The sequence below is a fragment of the Fringilla coelebs genome (genome assembly GCF_963513975.1).
Source record: "Fringilla coelebs genome assembly, chromosome: 22".
Classification (NCBI taxonomy): Eukaryota; Metazoa; Chordata; class Aves; order Passeriformes; family Fringillidae; genus Fringilla; species Fringilla coelebs.
This window is the reverse complement of record NC_140048.1, coordinates 8,416,822-8,435,634: the sequence shown is the minus strand read 5'-3', so window position 1 is coordinate 8,435,634 and position 18,813 is coordinate 8,416,822. Positions and strand designations below refer to the sequence as shown.

Genomic DNA, 18,813 nt, shown 5'->3' with positions numbered 1-18,813 from the left:
GTGCCTTCCCCCATCCAAACCTGTGAACCAAAGCAAAAAAAACCCCAAAAAAGGGGAGAGTGTGCCTTCCCCCATCCAAACCTGTGAACCAAAGCAAAAAAAACCCCAAAAAACCCCAAAAAGGGGACGCTGTGCCTTCCCCCCTCCAAACCTGTGACCAGCCAGGCCCTTTTAGCCACGGGAGGGTCAGAGCAGCCAAAGGAGCAAAGAAATTTTGGAGGGTTGGAGCTCCTGGAGGAGACACTTTGCATCTTCTTGGTGCTGTCCCACCTGCATCCCCTCGGCCAAACATTCCCAGCAGGATGTGCAGGACAGCCAGGAAAATCAGGTGGGGCTTGAAAGTATGAATGCAAATCTCGTTGTTGTCTGTCTGCTTGGTTTGGTTTTTTGTTTTTGTTGTGTTTTTTTTACATATTTACACCAGTCTGACACTAAAACGTGGAACACAGTGCAAAGCCTTGGCCGCAGAGCACCCGGCTCTCGTTGTGCATGGTGGCGCCTCCATCCGTCCCCAGGATGCTCCGTGTCCCCCGGGGGGGATGCAGGGGCCGTCCCAGGAGGAGGAGGAGGAGGAGGAGGAGTCCCGTGTGTGGTTGGGTCCCTCACAGGTGCCGGGGGCTGGGGTGCCCGTTGTGGTAGAGCTTCTGTTTGATGTGCACCATGTTCCCCGTGGGCTCCTCGTACTGCCGCGGGTGGCGCTTGCGCAGCTCCTTCAGCTTACAGAAACGGGGCAGCCACCACCAGGACGTGTCTGCAAGGCAGGGACAGCGGGGTCAGGGGGGACACCAGGGATGGGGGTGTCCCCTGGGCTCTGGGGGTGTCCCCAGGGCTGTATGTGTGCCCAGGGCTGTGTGTGTGCCCAGCTCCTTCAGCTTACAGAAACGGGGCAGCCACCACCAGGACGTGTCTGCAAGGCAGGGACAGCGGGGTCAGGGGGGACACAGGGGATGGGGGTGTCCCCTGGGTTCTGGGGGTGTCCCCAGGGCTGTGTGTGTGCCCAGCTCCTTCAGCTTACAGAAACGGGGCAGCCACCACCAGGACGTGTCTGCAAGGCAGGGACAGTGGGGTCAGGGGGGACACAAGGGCTGGGGTGTCCCCTGGGCTCTGGGGGTGTCCCCTGGGCTCTGGGGGTGTCCCCAGGGCTGTGTGTGTGCCCAGCTCCTTGTCTGCAAGGCAGGGACAGCGGGGTCAGGGTGGCCACTGGGGATGGGGGTGTCCCCAGGGCTCTGTGTGTGTCCCTCCAGGGCTGGGGGATGTCCCCAGGGCTCTGGGGATGGCCTCAGGGCTGGGGGATATCCCCAGGGCTGTGTGTGTGTCCCCCCAGGGCTCTCTCTGTGTCCCCCCAGGGCTGTGCTGTCCCCAGGACTCTCTGTGTCCCCCCAGAGCTCTCTGTGTGTCCCCCCAGGGCTTTGTCCCCAGGTCTGTGCTGTCCCCAGGGCTCTCTGCGTGTCCCCAGGACTCTCTGTGTCCCCAGGACTCTCTCTGTGTCCCCCCAGGGCTCTCTCTGTGTCCCCTCTGGGCTCTCTGTGTCCCCAAGGCTCTCTCTATGTCCCCAGGGCTCTCTGTGTCCCCAGGGCTCTCTGTGTCCCCCCAGTGCTGTGCTGTCCCCAGGGCTCTCTGTGTCCCCAGGGCTCTGTGTCCCCAGGGTTCTGCTGTCCCCAGGGCTCTGTGTCCCCAGGGCTCTGTGTCCCCAGGGCTCTGCTGTCCCCAGGGCTCTCTGTGTCCCCAGGGCTCTCTGTGTCCCCAGGGCTCTCTGTGTCCCCAGGGCTCTCTGCTGTCCCCAGCCCAGCTCCTTGTCCCCGTGCCAGCCCGGCCAGGGCAGCTCTGGTCCTTCCCCTCCCTCAGCCCAGGGTCACCCTGGGGGAATTCTCCAACCTTGAGGATTCGTTCTACGCCTTGACTAAAAGAGAAATTTCTATTTTCTAATATTTAAATTAATTAATGCTCTCTATATTATATAATATTTATAAAAATTGAAAATTTATCATAAGTAATATTCTATATCTCATATAATATTTCATAGTAATAATTTGTAATAATAATTATAATTTATATTCAATATCTTATATAATATATAATTATATATTAGAATAGATATTAAATATAAAATATACAATATATTATATAATACATTATGTCTTATATACTGTGTGCAATATATACCATATAATAGATATTATATATTATATATAATGTTATTTATCATATATAATACAATATTATATATATCTATTGTATATTATATATATTAAATATATATTATATAATATATAGCATTCTGTTGTGATAATATTTGTAATAATTGGTAATTTATAATTGTATTTTATATACTATATACTACTTTATATTAATAGCTCATAATATTTAATATTTATAATAAATATAATAATTAATACTAGTTTCAAATACTAAATCATTACCAAAAATTAAATACTACATTGATTACTAAAAATAAAATACTGAATTAATTACTAAAAATAAAGTACTACATTATTTACTAAAAATTTTAAAATACTAAAAATTACTAAAAAATAAAATACTAAATTCATCACTAAAAATAAAAAATACGAAATCATTACTAAAAATAAAATATTACATTAATTACTACGAATAAAAATACTAAAAATTACTAAAAACAAACCATTACATTAATTACGAAAAATAAAGAAATACAAAATGATTACTAAAAATAAAATACTAAAAATAAAGAAATACGAAATCATTACTAAAAATAAAATACTAACATACTAAAAAATACTAAAAATACTAAATAATTACTAAAAATAAAATACTTAAACAATTACAAAAAATAAAAAATGATGAAATACTAAATGATGAAATTACTAAAAATAAAATCCTAATTAATTACTAAAAATAAACGCTCCCTTCACGAGGGGCAGGTGATCCCAGCCCAAGGAGAGCTCCTGCTCTGATCCTGGCTGAAATCCGGAGCCACAGCCCCAGAATTGCTTCTCAGGGGCCAAAATCTCCCAGGGAAATCAGAATCCCCACTCAGAAACGGCTCCCAGAGCCTGCTGGGCTTTGGGAAGATTAATGGGAAATTAATTTCATTTTTATCTGAGTTTTTAGGAAGAGAATTCACGTCCCTAATTAGAATTTCTTACGGGCCTGCAGATAAATCTTCCTGCTGCTCCTTCCCTGAGCTGTCAGGGGTTGGAGAAATGAGATTTTTGGGCACATTTGGAGGGAATTTCCAGTCATTCCCTGGTTTTCCTGTCGTTTTTTCTCCCCCAAATACCAAAATCCGCGGGCTGAGGGGGAGGTGGGGCAGGGGGAGGCTCCGAGGGGTCCGTGGGTCCTTCCCGGGGTGAATTCAGGATTTCACTGCTCCAAACCTGGCAGCTGTGCCCAAGGATTGGCTTTTTTCTGATGGCACCAGGGAATGAAAACCTCTCCACATCTGGCCAGGGGTGAGGGATGGGATGGGAATAATGGGAATAATGGGAATAATGTGAATAATGGAAATAATGGAAATAATGGGAATAATGGGAATAATGGAAATAATGGAAATGGGAATAATGGAAATAATGGAAATAATGGGAATAATGGGAATGGGAATAATGGGAATAATGGAAATAATGGGAATAATGGGAATAATGGGAATGGGAAGAATGGGAATGGAAATAATGGAAATAACGGAAATAAGGGAAATAATGGGAATGGGAATAATGGAGGACGAAAAGGAGAAGAGGAGGAAGAGGAGAAGATGAGGAAGATGATGAAGGGGAGAAGATGATGAGGAAGATGAGGAAGAAGAGGAGGAGAAGATGAGGAAGGGGAGAAGATGAGGAGGAAGATGATGAAGATGAGGAGGAGAAGATGAGGAGGAGGATAAGGAGGATGATGATGAAGATGAAAAAGATGAGGATGATGAAGAAGATGGTGAAAAAGATGAAGGTGGTGAAGATGAGAAGGTGAGAAGATGATGAAGAAGATGAAGATGATGAAGATGAGAAGATGATGAAGAAGACAAAGATGGTGAAGAAGATGATGAGGATGAAGATGAGAAGATGATGAAGAAGATGAAGACGAAGACGATGAAGATGACAAGATGATAAAGATGAGAAGATGATGAAGAAGGTGAAGATGAGAAGATGAAGATGATGACGATGAGAGGATGAAGATGAGAAGATGATGAGGATGAGAAGATGAAGATGATGAAGAAGATGAAGATGATGAAGACGATGAAGACGATGAAAATGATGATGAGATGATGAAGAAGATGAGATGATGATGAAAAGGTGAAGATGGTGAAGACAATGAAGAAGATGAAGAAGAGAAGATGATGAAGATGAGAAGATGATGATGATAAGATGAAGACAATGAAGAAGATGAAGGTGAGATGATGAAGATGAAGATGGTGAAGAAGATGACGAAGATGAAGATGGTGAAGATGATGATGATAAGATGAAGATGATGAAGATGAAGAGGATGAGAAGATGATGATGAGAAGATGAAGATGATGAAGAAGATGAAGACGATGAGACAATGATGAAGAAGATGAAGATGGTGAAGATGAAGGCGATGAAGATGGTGAAGAAGATGAAGATGAGAAGATGACGAAGATGAAGATGAGAGAAGATGATGAAGATGAAGAAGATGAAGATGTGAAGATGATGATGAGAAGATGAAGAAGATGACGAAGATGAGACGATGATGACGAAGATGAGACGATGATGACGAAGATGACGAAGATGAAGATGAAGATGAGAAGATGAAGATGATGAAGATGATGACGAAATGATGAAGATGAAGATGATGAAGACGATGACGAAGATGACGAAGATGACGAAGACGAAGATGATGAAGATGAGAAGATGAAGATGAGAAGATGAAGACGATGAAGATGATGACAAAGATGAAGAAGATGAAGACGAAGATGAAGATGAAGATGAGGATGAGGATGAGGATGAGGATGAAGATGAGGATGAGGATGAAGATGAAGATGAAGATGAAGATGAGGATGAAGATGAGGATGGCGAGGCCGAAGAGCGGGCCGTACCGTAGCGGCGGCTGGCGCGCCAGGCGCGCACGGCGTAGTGCAGCACGCCGTCCATCCACACCAGGAACCAGCTGATGCAGAAGCCCAGCAGCAGCCCCAGCATGAGGTCGATCTCCTGCTTGGTCACATTGTCGGTCACGAAGTAATTCTCCGAGGAGTCCACCACCGACTGGTCCCCGTCGTAGGGGATCACGTAGTGCACGTGGTGCCTGGGCAGAAACGGGGTGAAAAGGGCAAAAATCAGTGAAAACCTTTATTTTTGGGTTTTTTCCCAGTTCCTCCCCAGCAGCAGAAGTTTTGTCCTGGCTCTTTGTGCTGCTGCCAGCAGAGAAAAGCATGAAAAAGGAGGGAAAGCACAATGCAGGGGATGATGTAGTGCATGTGGTGCCTGGGCAAAAACGGGGGAAAACGGGAAAAAATCAGCAAAAACTCTTATTTGGGTTTTTATCCCACTGTTCCCAGCAGCAGCAGGGCTGCCCTGGCTCTTTGTGCTGTTGGCAGCAGAGGGGAAAGCATAAAAAAGGAGGGAAAGCATAAAAATCCCTGAGCCCAGGCCTTTTATCCTTACTGGCTATAATGGCTGGAGGATATTTATTTATTCATTCATTTATTATTATTATTATGGCTATAATATCATTATTCTATTATGTGAGATACATTTTTAATTCAATACAAAACAAACAAACAAACAAAAAAAAACGAACCCAAAACCCGAAAAAAGCAAGCCAGGAATAAATATGAAAACCTCAAACCACATTTCATCCTAAACTCAGAGTCTAAATCCTTTAAAGTATGGGGAGATGATACCAGAATGGGCACAGGTGGCTCTGTCCCTGCCCAGGTGGGCACAGGTGGCCCTGTCCCTGCCCAGGTGGGCACAGGTGGCCCTGTCCCTGCCCAGGAGTGACCACACACCCACCCAGGTGATGTCCAGCCCCAGTGCCCTCCACCAGCCCAGCCCTGTCCCCACCAGTGTCCCCAGCCCGGGCTGTGCCAGCTCTGCCCAGTGTCCCCAGCCCGGTCCCCGTGTCCCCGTGTCCCTGTCCCCGTCACACAGAGCAGAGCCAGGCAATCACCGAGGCTCTGAATATTCATGAGGCTCAGGTTGCTCCATAATCACGCCTGAGAAACGTCCAAATATTGACACAAACAGAGCTGCGCTCCAAGAACCTTCCCAAACAGCCCCAGCCTCAGCCCTGCCTCACCCGGGCTGGCACGGGACTGGCACGGGGCTGGCACGGGGCTGGCACGGGGCTGGCACCGGCTCCAGGGTGGCACCGGCCCCGCCAGCCCCCATTGCCAGCCGGGAAAGGGCAGGGACAGGGGTGGCAGCTCTGGTGGCAGCTCTGGTGGCAGCTCTGCCGGTTGGGAACTGGGATTGTCCCTCCTCGGGCACTGGGAAATCCGGGCAGGGGCTGCAGGGGGGAGAGGGGACCCCAAAAGGGATGGGAGGGGTCCCATGAGCACAGGCAAGCACTTCCCTTGTGCCACTGTCCCCAAATCCTGCACACACCTCCCATTGTGCCCAAATCCTGCACACACATCTTCTATTGTCCCCAAATTCTACAGACATATGTCCCACTGTCCCCAAATCCCTGCACACACATCTCCCACTGTCCCCAAATCCTGCACACACATCTCCCACTGTCCCCAAATCCTACACAGAACTCCTGTGTCCCATTGTCCCCAAATCCCTGCACACACATCTCCCATGTTCCCCTGTCCCCAAATCCCTGCACAGAACTCACATTTTCCACTGTCCCCAAATCCCTGCACAGAACTCACATTTTCCACTGTCCCCAAATCCCTGCACACACATCTCCCACTGTCCATGATTTCCCCAAACCCTGCACACATCTCCCATTGTCCCCAAATCCTGCACACACATCTCCCATGTCCCCAAATCCCAGCCCAGAACTCTCACATCTCCCACTGTCCCCAAACCCCCGTGACAGAGGTGCCACTCGTGCCCCCACCAGCCAGGCCCGGGCTCTGCCCGTGATCATTCCCAAGAGAAGGAACCAAATCATTCCTGAGGGCAATTCCAGGGCAGCTCCAGCTGCTGCCAGGTCTGCCCTGTGCCACCTCCTGTCCCCTGCTGTGCCCACCCTCGGGGGACCCCAGGACACCCCGAGCTGTGCCCGCCTTCAGGGTACCCCAAAATTCCCGAGCTGGCTGGGCTGGAGCTTCCAGAGGGGACAGAAACTGAGGGACAGAAATCCCAGGGACAGAAATTGAGGGACAGAAATCCCAGGGACAGAAATTGAGGGACAGAAATTGAGGGACAGAAATTGAGGGGCAGAAATCCCAGGGACAGAATTTGAGGGACAGAAATCCCAGGGACAGAAATCCCAGGGACAGAAATCCCAGCCCAGCTGGGCCAGGAGCTCCCGGTGGGGCTGGCTCTGCTCGGCTGCCACCCGGCTCAGGTGACAGACAGACAGACGGTCCGTGTGTCTGCCCGCGTGTCCCCGGGCCAGGCTGTGCCACACGGGAGGCTCCGGGCTCTGTCGCTGCCGGGCTGTCCCCAGCGCTATTGTCCCCTGCGGTGACCTTGTGTGAGCGCCGCCGCTGCTGCAGCCACAGCGCGGCCGGGAGAGGCACCGGGGCTGGGACACACGGGGACAGCGACAGGGAGGGGATAGCGATGGGGACAGCGACAAGGAGGGGACAGCGACAGGGAGGGGACAGCGACAGGGAGGGGACAGCGATGGGGACGGCGACAGGGAGGGGACGGCGACAGGGAGGGGACAGGGAGGGGACAGCGACAGGGACAGGGATGGGGAGGGGACAGCGATGAGGAGGGGACAGGGATGGGGACAGCGACAAGGATGGGGACAGCGACAGGGACGGGAGACAGCGACAGGGACGGGAGACAGCGACAGTGATAGGAATGGGGACAGGGATGGGGATGGGGACAGGGACAGCGACAGGGACGGGGAGGCGCCGATGCTCGGGCTCAGCCCGGCTCCCTGGCGGGCAGGTGACAGTGACATCACGCCACATCTCCCGCCGCAGCTCCCGGCCGGAGCGATCCCTTCCCCGCTTTGGGGACGGGGCTGAGCCGGGCGGGGCTGGGGGAGGCAGAGCGACCCCGGCCGGTCCCAGCGCGGGGGTGGCAGGGGTGGCACCGCGGGGACACCTCCCTGCTGCTGCTGCTGCTGCTGGGGACGCGGCACTGGAGCCCAGGGCAGGGCTGGGGGTGCCCAGCACAGCCCCGGAGGGTCTGGGCACACAGGGGTGTCCAGAGGGGCTGGGAAAGGAGCAAGGAGAGAGAAATGTCCCTCGTGTCCCTCGTGCCAGCAGTGCCACCCTCCCCGGTGATGATCAGGGCTGGCACCTCCTGACACCTCCCCGTGCCCGGCCCGGGGCGTGGCAGCGTCCCCAGGCTCTGCCCTGGGGACATCCCTGCCCTGCCGGCCAGAGCCGGGGGACAGCAGGGCTGGGACACCCCTGGGACAGCAGCAGGGCCCGCCCCGGGCTGGCAGGGCCCCGCTGCTGGCACCCGGGTGACAGCTCTGTCCCTCGCAGGTGACACTCCTGCCACCGCTCCTGGCAGGGACAGACCCAGCCAAGGTCACCCAGAAGGGCAGAGACGCGGAGCAGCCACAGCCGAGCTCGGCAGCGCTCTGCCCTCTCCAGAGCCACCACCCGGGGCTCTTCTGGGGGCTCCTTGTTCCCTCCAGGTGTCACCTGCTCCCTCCGGGTGTCACCTGTCCCCCCACGGGAGGTGTTTTCCCCCCTTTGGTGTTTTTGCTGTGCACGGCATCAGCCAGGTCCCTTCCACAGAGCCCCTTCGCTGCCTGGGACAGAGGAGTCTGTCAGTCCTGCCAGCCCTGCCCTCCCTGGGGACAGCCCTGCTGGGACACCTGGCACAGGGCTGGGACACCTGGCACAGGGCTGGGACAGCCTGGAGCCTCCCCACGCTGGCATGGAGAGCACCAAGCTGCCCCAGGATCTGCTCCAGCAGCCACATCCCTGCAGGGAGCCTGGCTGTCACCCCTGGCTGCCACCTGTGGATGCCATCCTTGATTGTCCCCCATCCCTGTCACCCCTGGCTGTCACCTGTGGCTGCCACCCCTTCCAGAGGCAGATGTGCCCCAGGAGCTGTCCCTGCCACCCCTTCCAGAGGCAGATGTGACAGGAGCTGTCCCTCTCACCCCAGCTGTGGCAGATGTGACAGGAGCTGTCCCTGTCACCCCAGCCGTGTCCTGGTGCCAGCCCTGGCTCTGTGCTCGTCCCCCCCAGCCCAGCCCGATGGTGACGCCTCACCTGCTCAGGTGACACATCTGTCACCTCTCAGAGCCCAGGGGAACGCCCAGCTCGGCCACCAGAGCAGGGAGAGCTGCTCTGCCCAGCCCAGACTGCAAAGAGAGGCTCAGACCACCCAAAAAATGCAAATTTGGGCAGCCTGGGCAGCTGCAGGCAGCCCCAGCTCCCCCCAGGCCAGGGCAGCCCCCAGGACACAAAAGGAACAACCAAAATCCTGCAGAGAATAAAACAAAATGCAAATCTTCACTGGGAGGGGAGGATGTGATCTTTGGGTGGTCACCAACTGCAAACGGGATCCCTGATGAGCTGGGTCATCCCCTTGTAGTTTTGTTAATATGTGCTGGAAAAAGTTTAGGGTTATCCTTTGTAGGGTTGTCACTTGTAGGGTTGTCATTTGTAGGGTTATCATTTATAGGGTTTTCTTTTCTAGGGTTGTCATTTCTAGGGTTGTCATTTACAGGGTTGTCATTTCTATTGCTAATTTGGAACTGGAGAATCCCAAATTCTCTAGTTAGGAGCTGTGGTAGCCTCACTCCCAAACACACCTGGTGAAGCACAGGTGCCACAGCAGCACCCTGATGTTTTCTGAACAATCTTTTTGCCAGGATTTTTTTTCTCCTGAGAAGCTGAGAGGCCTCAGAGGAAAAGAAAAACAATGATTGTCAGAAAAACAATGATTGTCAGAAAAACATTGATTGTCAGAAAAACAATGACTGTCTGCTGCTGTGGGATGCAACAGGTGGAGCTGGGATTGGGCTCATGTGGTTGTTTTTAATTAAAGGCCAATCCCAGTCCAGCTGTCTCAGACTCTGTGGTCAGTCACAAGATTTTATCATCATTCCTTTCTATTCCTTTCAAGCCTTCTGATGAGATCCTTTCTTCTATTCTTTTAGTATAGTTTTAATGGATCATTTTCTTTTAATATAATCTATATCATAAAATAATAAATCAGCCCTCTGAAACATGGAATCAAGAGTCTCATCTCCTCCCTCCTCCTGGGAGCCCTGAGAACACCACCGACCTCAAAAGCTCCTCCCAGGCCCTCTGATCCCAGCAAATCCCTCCTGGCATCCAGGGACAGCAAACTGAGCCCCAGGAGGGGACCCCAGGACACCCCGAGCTGTGCCCACCCTGGCTGGGCTGGAGCTCCCAGAGGGGACAGAAACTGAGGGACAGAAACTGAGGGACAGAAACTGCAGGGACAAAAATCCCAGGGACAAAAATTCCATCCCAGGGGAGGGTGAGGGTGGATCAGCCTCCAGCAGCACCCGGGCACGGGGCTGCTTCCCTTCCCCATTGTCCTGGGGCTTCCCAGCCACTGCAAACACACTGAATGCTTAAAACCAGAGCAAAAATAAATCATGCACAGCCCCCCTCGTGCCCATGCTGCTGGGCCAGGGTCCCTCAGAGGGGAGAGCAGGGCCAGGCTCAGCCCAGCCCACCAGGATAGAGCCCAGGCTCAGCCCCAGGAGCTCCCAGGGGAGCAGGGAGTGCCCCTGGGTGACTCCAGAGCCCCCAGGACGTGGGCACAGCACCCCAGGGAGCAACAGCAGCTCCTGGGGACAGGAGAGTCCCAAAGTGGAGCTGGGACCAGGCAGGGCCCATCCCAGTGCCAGGGGGATCCAGGCTGAGGATGCACCCAGGGCTCAGCTCCCCTTCCCAGCAGTTTTCCCAGCTGGGGATGCTCTCCCACGTCCCCTGGCACAGCTGGCACACGGAGCCAGCCCCTCTGGGGCAGCCCCAGCCCCTCCAGCCCCTCTGGGGCAGCCCCAGCCCCTCCAGCCCCTCTGGGGCAGCTCTGGCAGCCTGGGGGAGGAGACCAGCAGGGGAGGAGGGCAAACATTTCTGACTGAATTATTGGGGCTGCCTGGCACCGTGACCAGGCCAGGGCAGGAGGGAGATCATTCACTGCAGCAGCTCAGCCCAGCACATCAATCTTCATCCATCCATCCATCCATCCATCCATCCATCCATCCATCCATCCATCCATCCATCCATCCATCCATCCAAACATCCATCCATCCATCCATCCATCCATCCATCCATCCATCCATCCATCCATCCATCCATCCATCCATCCATCCATCCATCCATCCATCCATCCAAACATCCATCCATCCATCCATCCATCCATCCATCCATCCATCCATCCATCCATCCATCCATCCATCCATCCCTCCATCCATCCATCCATCCATCCAAACATCCATCCATCCATCCATCCATCCATCCATCCATCCATGGATTCCATCCATCCATGGATTCCATCCATCCATCCATCCATCCATCCATCCATCCATCCATCCATCCATCCATCCCAATTCCTCCTTCCCTCCCATTTCTGCATCATTCCCTGATTTTCCCCATCCCTCTCTGCCCCACACCGGCTGCAGCTCCCTCCTCCTGCCAGACTCATTTTTTGACAAGTTAAAGTTTCTTTTTCTCCACCAAGCCCTGCCTGGGGGAGCTGCTGCTGGCCCAGGGCTGGGCTCAGGGCTCCTGGACAGATCCCAGAGGGCACAGCCAGGAAACCAGAGGGCTCCAAACGCTGCCAGGGGGGCAGCAGGGCAGGGCAGAGCTCAGCACATGCTGGCACAGCCCAGGGAGGGATTTGGGATCTCCAGGTCCTGCCAGGGGGGCAGCAGGGCAGGATAAAGCTCAGCTCAAGGTGGCAGAGCCCAGAGAAGGGATTTGGGATCTCCTGGCAGGACCAGGGGGGCAGCAGGGCAGGAAAAAGCTCAGCACGGGCTGGCACAGCCCAGGGAGGGATTTGGGATCTCCAGGGGGACAGCAGGGCAGGGCAGAGCTCAGCTCGAGGTGGCAGAGCCCAGAGAAGGTATTTGGGATCTCCAGGGGGTCAGCAGGGCAGGATAAAGCTCAGCTAGAGGTGGCACAGCCCAGGGAAGGGATTTGGGGACCTTCTGGTCCTGCAAGGGGGGCAGCACAGGGTGGCAGAGCTCAGGGAAGGGGTTGGGATCTCCTGGTCCTGCCAGGGCAGAGCAGAGCTCAGCACAGGGTGGCACAGCCCAGGAAGGGTTTGGGGACCTCCTGGCAGGACCAGGTGGGCAGCACAGGGTGGCAGAGCTCAGCTCAAGGTGGCAGAGCCCAGGGAAGGGATTTGGGGACCTTCTGGTCCTGCCAGGGGGGCAGCACAGGGTGGCAGAGCCCAGGAAGGGATTTGGCATCTCCAGGTCCTGCCAGGGCAGAGCAGAGCTCAGCACAGGGTGGCAGAGCCCAGAGAAGGGTTTGGGGATCTCCAGGTCCTGCCAGGGCAGAGCAGAGCTCAGCACAGGCTGGCAGAGCCCAGAGAAGGAATTTGGGACCTCCAGGTGGGCAGCAGGGCAGGGCAGAGCTCAGCACAGCCTGGCACAGCCCAGAGAAGGAATTTGGGATCTCCAGGTCCTGCCAGGGCAGGGCAGAGCTCAGTTCAAGGTGTCAGAGCCCAGGGAAGGATTTGGGATCTCCTGCCCAGGGAGGAGCAGCTCCCAGCCAGCTCTCAGAGGCTCCTGAGCTGTTTCTTTTGGCCTCTGCTCCCTCAGACCTCAGGCAAGGAATAAACTTCGATTTTTGCCTCCTGTCCCATCCCAGCTGGGCGGTTTGGGAGGGTTTTTGTGCCCTTTGCAGGAAATGAGCCCGGGGTGTCCGTGGGCAGGGCCAGGGCCGGTTTCTCTGCCTCCAGAGCATCTCTGCAGGCACAGAGGGAGCACAGAGGGGTGACCCTGCCACCTCCTCAGCCCCGGGCACAGGGGACACTCAGCCAGGCCACCAGAGAGCCCTGACACTGCTCAGCCACCCCAAACATTGCAGCAGCTCCTTTCCACCAGCACCAAAACCAGTCACAGAAACATTGGTGGGAGAAGCAGAGGAAAACTCCCAAAACCAGCGAAAAACATCAAGAAAAAAAACAAGAACAAACCACCAAACGAGCTCAGAACAAGTAAATCCTTGCCAAAACCAACTGGAAGTTTTTTGCCTTTTAAATTGGCCTTAAGAGATGCCCCAGGAGCTGAGGCTGCTGCTGGAGGCTGAGGAGGAGCCCTGGGAGGAAGGCAGAGCATTTTCCCCTCACCAAGCCCAGCACAGCCCAGCTCCCCCTCCAGGGACACCACGGGGAGGTGACACAGGGGGACAGGACCCAGCTGGCCCCAGAGGCAGCTCCAGGAGGGACAAAGCTCCAACCTGGAGGCTGCTTGTGGCAGGGGAGGCTCTCCCAGCGTGTCCTTCAGCTGGCACAGCCTCAGGCTGCCTTCCTCCCCCACAGGCAGTGAGTAACCGGCACAGGAGGGGAGCCATGAGGAGCAGTCCCACGGAGAAGGACAAAATTCACCTCCCAGAGCTCAGCCCTGGGCATGGACAGAGTCCAGAGCGGCACCAGGAGCAGTCCCACAGAAATTCACCTCCCCAGTAGAGATATTTTTATAATTCTGTTCAGCCCTGGGCCTGAGCAGAGTTCAGAGCAGAGGGAATTTCACCTCCCCAGTAGAGATATTTTTATAATTCTGTTCAGCCCAGGGCCTGAGCAGAGTCCAGAGCAGGCAGATCCCAGGTCCAAGTTCAGCACTCCAGGCACGAGGCACAGAGGTGTTGTCTGGGAGGATGAGGCTGGTGTTTGTCCAGGCACAAAGTTGTGCACAGCCCAGGCACCACTCCTGGCTCAGCTCACCCAAAAGCCTCCTCAGGGCGCTGGGTCCGGCAGGAAAAGCCACAGGGAACGAAAATCTGACCGGAGATTGATTGCAAAGCCTCCAAGGGACTGTCCTGGACATCCACATCCCAGCCTGGGCAGGGATCCTCTCGTTTCTCCCAGCCCCGTTCCATTCCCGAGCCACACAAACCAGCCCCGACCGTAACACCCAGCCCACAAACAGGCTGGGCAACCAGCACGGCCCCGGCAGGCACAATGACAAAGGGTTAAATCAAAGTTCCTCACTCTGCCGGGGCTCCCAAATGCCCGCACACGAAGGAGAACGCACTTCCAAGCCCACGGAAAACTCTTCTTCCCGAAAAAAACCCCAACAAACAGCACCCCCCTCCCTCAGCCCGCTCACGCAGGAGCTGCCGAGGAAGGTGAGACACGGCCAGAATGCAGAAATGGTGGCACAGCTGCCACCCTGTCCCCGGTCACCTCCTCCCCGGGGAGCGCAGGTGGGCGGGCGGGCAGGGGCGATGCTCTGCAGGTAACTCACCTTCCACAGTTGCAGTGACAAACTCGGTCCTCCCCCCTGAGGTGCGGTAGGATGTAATTGTGAAATCTGTCCAGCAACGCGTTCATGTCCATCAAGCACGCTATTGCCTGTAAGAGCCCACAACCAAGGCATCGGGTCAGCTCTGGATGGTGGAATAAAACATCGGCTCCGGTTCGGTTGCCAGGCACGGCAGCGGTCATCAAGAACAGGATCTCTGCCGCTCGCACACACGCACACACACACGCACCGAGGTGCTCGGGCTCGGGGACGGTGCGGGGGGAAGGTGGAGAGGAGGCGGGGGGGCGGCGGTGGTGATGGAGAGGGAGGGGGGGGGGGGGGGGGACGGAACCACGGATGGGGAGGGAGATAAGCAAAAAATCTCTTACCATAACGATAGAGGCGCCCAGGATCATGAAAATCATGGTGTTTGCATTCATGGACATCAAGAGGGAATGGCCAGCGGTCGGGTCCGTGCGCCCCCAGCCCGCGGAGGGCGAGCGGCGGCCGCGCTATTCCGCAGAGCCGAGCGCGGGGCGCATCGCGCTCGCTGCCCGCACGCTGCGGTGCGGCGGGGGGCGGCGGGGCGGCGGGGCGCCCCCCGCGCACACCACACACGCACTCCCCCGTGCCGGGGATGCCGCGGGGGCTCCCGCGCCCTGCCCTGCCCGCTTTGTGTTTTTATAATTCTAGGATGGATGCGAGAGGTAAAAAAAAAAAAAAAAAAAAAAAAAAAAAAAATTGAAAAAAATTTGAAAAATAAATATTTTTTTTTTTAATTAGAAAATAGAAAAAATGAAAAATAAAAATAATAATAATAATTCTAACCCCGCCGCTGGCCCCGGGCTCCCCCCGGCCGCGGTGGCGGCGGGTGCGCGGCTCCGGGAGCGGGCACACGCCGGTGCAAGCACAGCCTTCATGCAGCAACTGGGAAGCGAGGCAGCCAAACCCGGGGTGGGGGGGAGAGGCTGGGGGAGGAGGAGGCAGGCTGCAAAAAAATCACCCACTCCGGGGGAGCCTCATCGCGTCCTCCCCGCCGACCCTCCCCAAAATCATCCCCGCTGCCGAGCGCTGCTAAATAAAAAATCGGAAATAAAAAAAAATAAAATAAAATACCCCAGCCCCCAAATCACCGCGCCCACCCTCACCCCCCCCAAAAAAAAGAGAAAAAAATCAGCCCCACAACCCCTCCCGGCTCGGGGCTGCGCTGTCCCCGCGGGCAGCCCCCGGGCCGGCCCCGCTCGGGGGAGGGATGCGGGATGCAGGGGAGGGATGCGGGATGCAGCGAGGGGGAAGATGCGCCCAGGCAGCGCCGGCCGCCCCCTCCCCACCCCGGGCATTTACCTACGTGGGGAGGCGCTGCTCCGGGAGCGGCTCATGGCGAGCGGCGGCTCCAGCTCTGCGGGCCGGCCCTGCGGGGCTCCCCCCGCCCCGCAGCCGCACGCCGAGCCCCGGCAGCGGCGCTTGGCCGCGTTTCCAGTGCCACACGCCATCCTCACCCCGCCCTTCCTCCGCCCGGGGTCGGCCCCGGCCCCCTCGCCCCTCCGGGACCCCTCGGCGCTGTCTCCGCCCGGGGGTCCGCGCCGGGAGCGGGGCGGGCCGGGGCTGCGAGCCCCGCGCTGCCCTCGGAGCCTCCTCCGCCCGCACCGAGCGGGGGTCGCGGCCCCGGAGCCTCCCGGAGCGGGGAGCAAATCCCAGCGCGGCTGGAAAGGCTCGCTCGGAAAATCCCGCCGCGCTCGGCCCCCCCGGCAAGGCGGGGTGGTGCGGAGGGACCCCGGCAGGGCTGTGACACAAAGAGCTGCGTCCCCTCTCCGTCCCCAAGGCCGAGGGGAGGCTCGGGCTCCGTTTGTTCCACCGCGCTCTCGGTCAGTCCAGCTCCGGCCACGTTTAGGAGCTGCCGGGGAAAAACGGAAAGAAAAGAAAAGAAAAAAAAGAGAAGTGACCGGCCGGTAACTTTTTTGCTTGTTTGGTTGTTGTTCCTTTCACAGCGAACGGGGCGAGGTGGAGGGAGCAGCACGTGGGGGATGCGTGGCAGCCCGGCTCGGTGTCCTGCGGAGCCTTCCCTCCATCCTCAGCCTTCCTCACCGTGAGTTTCTCCTCGCCGGGCGTTCCTTTTTTTTTTTTTTTTTTTGGGCTTCTCAGGGTGACCAAAGCAGAGTTTGTTGGTGCCGGGTTTTGCATTTTTGCAAATTTGTTTCCCTCCTGCTCCTCAGGCCACAATCAGCCTTCTTATGTAATGACTGGTGTTATATAAACTCCATTCTTCAAGGAACAGTCATTAACCTACTACTGGGTATTGAAAATACCAAAATACTGTCACACAATTAAAATCACTAAATGGTGTCCTCAAATTAGAGCACAGATTGCATTGCAGCTTTTTTTTTAATTATTATTTTTTAAATTAAACCACACACATGAAGCATTTGACAAGCCAGGCTCTTCATGCAAAGGAGCAGCAGGGCAGGGAAGGCACCTCTTGCTTTATCCTGCACAGCCCTGAGCTCCTTCCACTCCTCCCTGAGCTCAGGAGTGGATTCTGCCGTGGAAATGCAGAGCTCAGAGAGGAGGCAGCTGGTTACTCTGCCTGCTGGAGAAAACAAAAGCGTTTCTAAAGTCACAGCTGAATAAAAGGAGATGAGGGAGCAGTTGGAAGACAAGTCTCAGGGAGTTTTGTGGAGCTGAAGTTTTCCCAGCCCTCCCACGAGCCAGGGCTGGGTCAGTCTCAGCTGGGCTCGAAGCACTGAGGAGAGATTTTGTAATTGGCTCGGGTAAAGCCATTTCCCTCCCTGTGCTTCTGCAGCAAAAGTCCCCCAAAAATCCCTGTTGTGGTCAGTCCTGAATCCCAAACATCCCTGTCCTGATCAGTCCTGGATCCCAAACATCCCTGTCCTGATCAGTCCTGGCTGCTGGGATCCCAAACATCCCTGTCCTGATCAGTCCTGGATCCCAAACATCCCTGTCCTGATCAATCCTGGCTGCTGGGATCCCAAACATCCCTGTCCTGATCAGTCCTGGATCCCAAACATCCCTGTCCTGATCAGTCCTGGATCCCAAACATCCCTGTCCTGATCAGTCCTGGATCCCAAAATTCCCTGTTGTGGTCAGTCCTGGCTGCTGGAATCCCAAACATCCCTGTCCTGATCAATCCTGGATCCCAAACATCCCTGTCCTGATCAATCCTGGGACATTCACACCTGAGGCTCCCTGACCCGTGAGCTGCTCCTCAATGGCTTTGTTAAACTCGTCCCTAATTAACAATTAGCTGCTCGTTTGGAAAGCAGCCCCCCCACCCTGCCCGTGGCTCCTGCTCAGCCCCAAACCGTGCAGGGACATGTCGCAGCGCCTCAGTGACATTCGGCCAGTCCCTCACCAAGATCATTTCCCCCCCTTTAAAACTCAGCCCCAAGCTGTCCCCACCGCCCTCAGCCGATGGTGCAGCGACCCACGTGGAGATGGGACAGGAGTGGGAAAAGCAACTGCAAAGCTCAGCAGAGCCGCTGCTCCAACAGCCATCCCCGGGCAGAATCCCTGCTTTAACCATGAAACAACCCAAAAAAAACAGCACGGGAAATTCAGATTATTGAACATTCCCAAAGCCAAATGCAGTGACCCAGGTGGAGACAGAATCAGGAAAACAAACTCTGCAAGGTTCCAAGTGCTGCTCCCCATCCCCGTGCAAAATCCCTGCTTGAAGTGTCTTTAACAGCCCCAAAAAACCCCAGCACAGGAAATTCAGATTATTGAACATTCCCAAAGCCCAATCTGATGCAGTGACCCATGTGGAAATGGGACAGAAGCAGGAAAACAAACTCTGCAGAGCTCAGCAGAGCTGTTGCTCCAACACCCATCTCTGTGCAGAATTCCTGCTTGAAGTGTCTTTAACAGCCCCAAAACCCAGCACAGGAAATTCAGATTATTAAATATCCTCAAACCCAATTCTGATGCAGTGACCCATGTGGAGACAGGGCAGGAAAACAAATTCTGCAGAGCTCCCAAGTGCTGCTCCCCATCCCCGTGCAGAATTCCTGCTTGAAGTGTTTTTAACAGCCCAAAACATCATTTTAATCACAATTAATTATTGTGATTAATTGTTCTGATCTTACCAATTAACATTATACTACCTATTGAATATTAGTTATTATATTTTAAATTATTTATTATAATTTCTATAATTCTATAAACTTATTTTATTGTTTTCATTATGTATTGATCATATTTTTATTATTCATTATAATGTTAACATATATTAATATATCTTTTATTTCTATATAATATATAAAATTAATTGCATAATATATCATATAGATAATATATTGTATACACTATATAATATCT

At 54.3% G+C, this 18,813-nt stretch overlaps 1 protein-coding gene across 1 annotated transcript; it reads right to left on the bottom strand.

Annotated features, from left to right (window-relative positions):
• Positions 1-602: 602 nt before the first annotated feature.
• On the bottom strand, positions 603-14,924 carry TMEM240 (transmembrane protein 240; the record flags this gene model as incomplete). The annotated part of the gene is made up of 4 exons (XM_084220058.1): positions 603-751; positions 5,024-5,232; positions 14,482-14,588; positions 14,868-14,924. 4 exons carry the CDS (start codon positions 14,922-14,924, stop codon positions 603-605), a joined length of 522 nt encoding a protein of 173 aa, XP_084076184.1.
• Positions 14,925-18,813: the final 3,889 nt, after the last annotated feature.